A 2,913-nucleotide genomic window follows, 5' to 3' on the forward strand; every position below is an offset into this window, starting at 1 on the left:
TGTGATAGAAATGAGAATTAAACTTCTTTTTGAGAAAATAGTTAATACTTTGAAAATGAAAAATGAAAAAAATTGATACCGTTGTATAACATGAGTTTATGGTTCTTACATTTCTCTCTCCTAAATGTACGTTATAACCTAAGAACATGTTTTTTTGCTATATATACATGCTTCTTCTGTTCCATGTTTCTCACTTCTCTTCTTTGTTTTCTCCTGATTCACTCTGTGTCTCAATCTCTCTCTCTCTCTCTCTCTCTCTCTCTCTCTCACATTCTTTCATTCTCTTTGTCTCTTTCATTCCCTCTCTCTCCTTTTACTCCTCTTTCTGTGTCGATATCATTCCTTGAAGGTGCAGAAACCTTCACACCCTTTAGTGTTTTCATTTTGAAAGCCTCATTACTTGATTTTTTTTTTCTCACAGTTTTTCTTTTTTTTTTTTCCTCTTTTCAGCAGATGGATCTTTCTGGGAAAAGAGTTTCAGTTTCAGGTGAAGGGAGAAGCTGCAACGGTGGTGGTGCTGGTGGCAGCAGCAACCTTCAGCTTGTCCCTTATTCAGAAAGCAAAAAGGTTTGCCCTTTCTGCCAGCGTGAATTCAAGTGCGGAAGATCCTTGGGAGGGCACATCAAAGTGCACAAGAAGAACCGCAGAAGCACCAAATTCACCCACAAGAAGAAGAGCAGCACAAGGAGGTTGAGATCCTCTTCAGCGCTAACAACCCCAACACCCTTGAATGTTGTAAGAGGTGATGAGATGGTAGCACCACTCAGAATTCTTGAAAGCGGTGCAAGGGGTGGTGAAGAAGAAGCACTGAGAATCGATGAAAGCGGTGCAAGGGGTGGCGAAGAAGAAGCACTGAGAATCGATGAAAGCGGTGGAAGTGGGGCTGAGATCCACGACATGTCGAAGTCCTTGGTGGGGTGCGGATGGAAGAGAAAGGGAAGGAGGGGCAGCAACGACGACACGAGCAAGTTGATGAGATGGAATCGTTATCCTTACTCCGATGATGATGAGTACGAGGAATGTGATGTGGAAGATTCGTGTGATGAGGATGACTACGATAACATCAAGTTGAGGAAATGGTTAAGGAGTCGAGGGTACGCAACAGGTGCCCATAAGATCTGTTGGACTAGGAGAATGTTGATGTGCAAAGTGTGCAATCAGTATTTTAGAACTCTGTCTGCAGTGATGAGTCATGTGGATGAGTGTGCCCTAACCAACAGTGATGATCAAGTTGTTGTTGATAACGGTGTCGGAGTTGGCGAAATGCCCGAGGATGCTCCAGTGACAAAAGACAATGGAGTTTCTTCCTCTTCTTCTGTACAACAAAAACAGCATGCATCAACTTCAACTCATGCTGCTGCTCCAACAAAAGATCTTCAATTGGATCTCAATGAAATGCCTCCTCCTGAGGATGATTGAATCTATATGTACAATAATACATACACGTTAACTTTCATTTTTTCTATAATTATTATATATTTCTTTTTTTTTCTATCTCTCTTCTTATCGCACCATATAACCTATAAACTTATCACTTTTTATTCTCTCAAGATGTATGTAATGTGTTGATGTACCGTTTAGTATTCTTAATTAAAATAAACTATTAAATAGTAACGAATTTTACAAACCAAAGCAATTAGTTTTTATTATCTAAATTAAATATTATTTTATAAACTAAAATGGTCTCTATTATAAATATTACAATTATAAATAAAAAATTATAATTGATTTATAAATTAAAGTCTAATTAATCTTTAATATTAACTATCAAAATTTTAACTATTTGTTATTATTGATTTTAACTATTAGACACCAATCCATTAATAACTAAAATTTTTGTAACAAATGTTACAAACCACTTTAAGCTCTAATTCTTAAATCAATTACAATTTTTTATTTATAATAAACACTATTTTAGATACCAATAAATTTTAGTTTATAACATAATTTGTAAATTAATCAATATAATAATTAATTATTATTTGTTTTTAAAATTGGTTGTTTTTTAATTATTTTATTGTAGTGGGTGAATACTTTTTATTAATCTTAGGACCCTATTATTACATATATTTGATATTTTATTAATAAAATGTTTTCTTCAATTTAAAATTATGGTAATATATAGTTTTATTAAGGTTTCGTTCAAGTCTCAATTTTTGAAGAGCAATAATTGATATTTTTTTCATTGAAATTGACTTAATTTTGGCAAATTATTATTACGGTTGGTTATAAATTATATTATATGTAAATTATAACACTTTGATTAATTTTTTGAATTATAAAATTGATATAAAAGTTTTTAACAGTAATATTAAATTAATAAAATAAACAAAGAAATAAAAATAATATTAACAAAAAAATTAGTTTGTTCAAATTGTGATTGATGATAGAAGATTGTAACTAGTTACGTGGGCCACATATACTTTAATCAGCATGTTCAAATCTTCAAACTTCGATTGTGATTGATTATTTTATTTGGATTCTTCTTGGTGCGGTTTCATGCGTTTCTTATTAGCAGGAGTTATTTTATATGTAATAAAGAGGAGTTTAATGAATGGAAAAAGGTTGGTAATATATATTATTATCTTATTAGATTGTTAGATGGATGTTTTTGTCTTTTTATCAAATTATTAATGGGAGTATTGATGGAGATAGCACCTTAATTAAAGATAATATATGAGATAAATTTATAATAAATAGGTTTAAATTTTTTTTCTTAAAATGTTATGAGAGTTTCTTTTAGTAAGGTTTGTTGAAATTATTATATCATCTATAATCAAATCATAATCGGACCGTAAAAAATACGTAGTCTTACACATAAAATTTACATGCATCAACGTGAGGTTTTGAGCACTTAAAACAAAAATATACAAGCTAAATCATACATACTAATTCAAGTAATCGCTTAAAGCG

The 2,913-nt window shown here is 31.5% G+C and overlaps 1 protein-coding gene across 1 annotated transcript; it reads left to right on the plus strand.

The window, feature by feature from the left end:
• Positions 1–218: 218 nt before the first annotated feature.
• On the plus strand, positions 219–1,471 carry LOC114186568. The gene is made up of 2 exons (XM_028074513.1): positions 219–349; positions 451–1,471. The coding sequence occupies exon 2, from the start codon at positions 454–456 to the stop codon at positions 1,417–1,419; it is 966 nt and encodes a 321-aa protein (XP_027930314.1). The 5' UTR covers positions 219–349; positions 451–453; the 3' UTR covers positions 1,420–1,471.
• Positions 1,472–2,913: the final 1,442 nt, after the last annotated feature.

This window comes from Vigna unguiculata, chromosome 6, assembly GCF_004118075.2.
Source record: "Vigna unguiculata cultivar IT97K-499-35 chromosome 6, ASM411807v1, whole genome shotgun sequence".
Classification (NCBI taxonomy): Eukaryota; Viridiplantae; Streptophyta; class Magnoliopsida; order Fabales; family Fabaceae; genus Vigna; species Vigna unguiculata.

Bases quoted from the DNA above. Each gene is read 5' to 3' on its own strand.
- LOC114186568 (XM_028074513.1), top strand. From the start codon at position 454: ATGGATCTTTCTGGGAAAAGAGTTTCAGTTTCAGGTGAAGGGAGAAGC.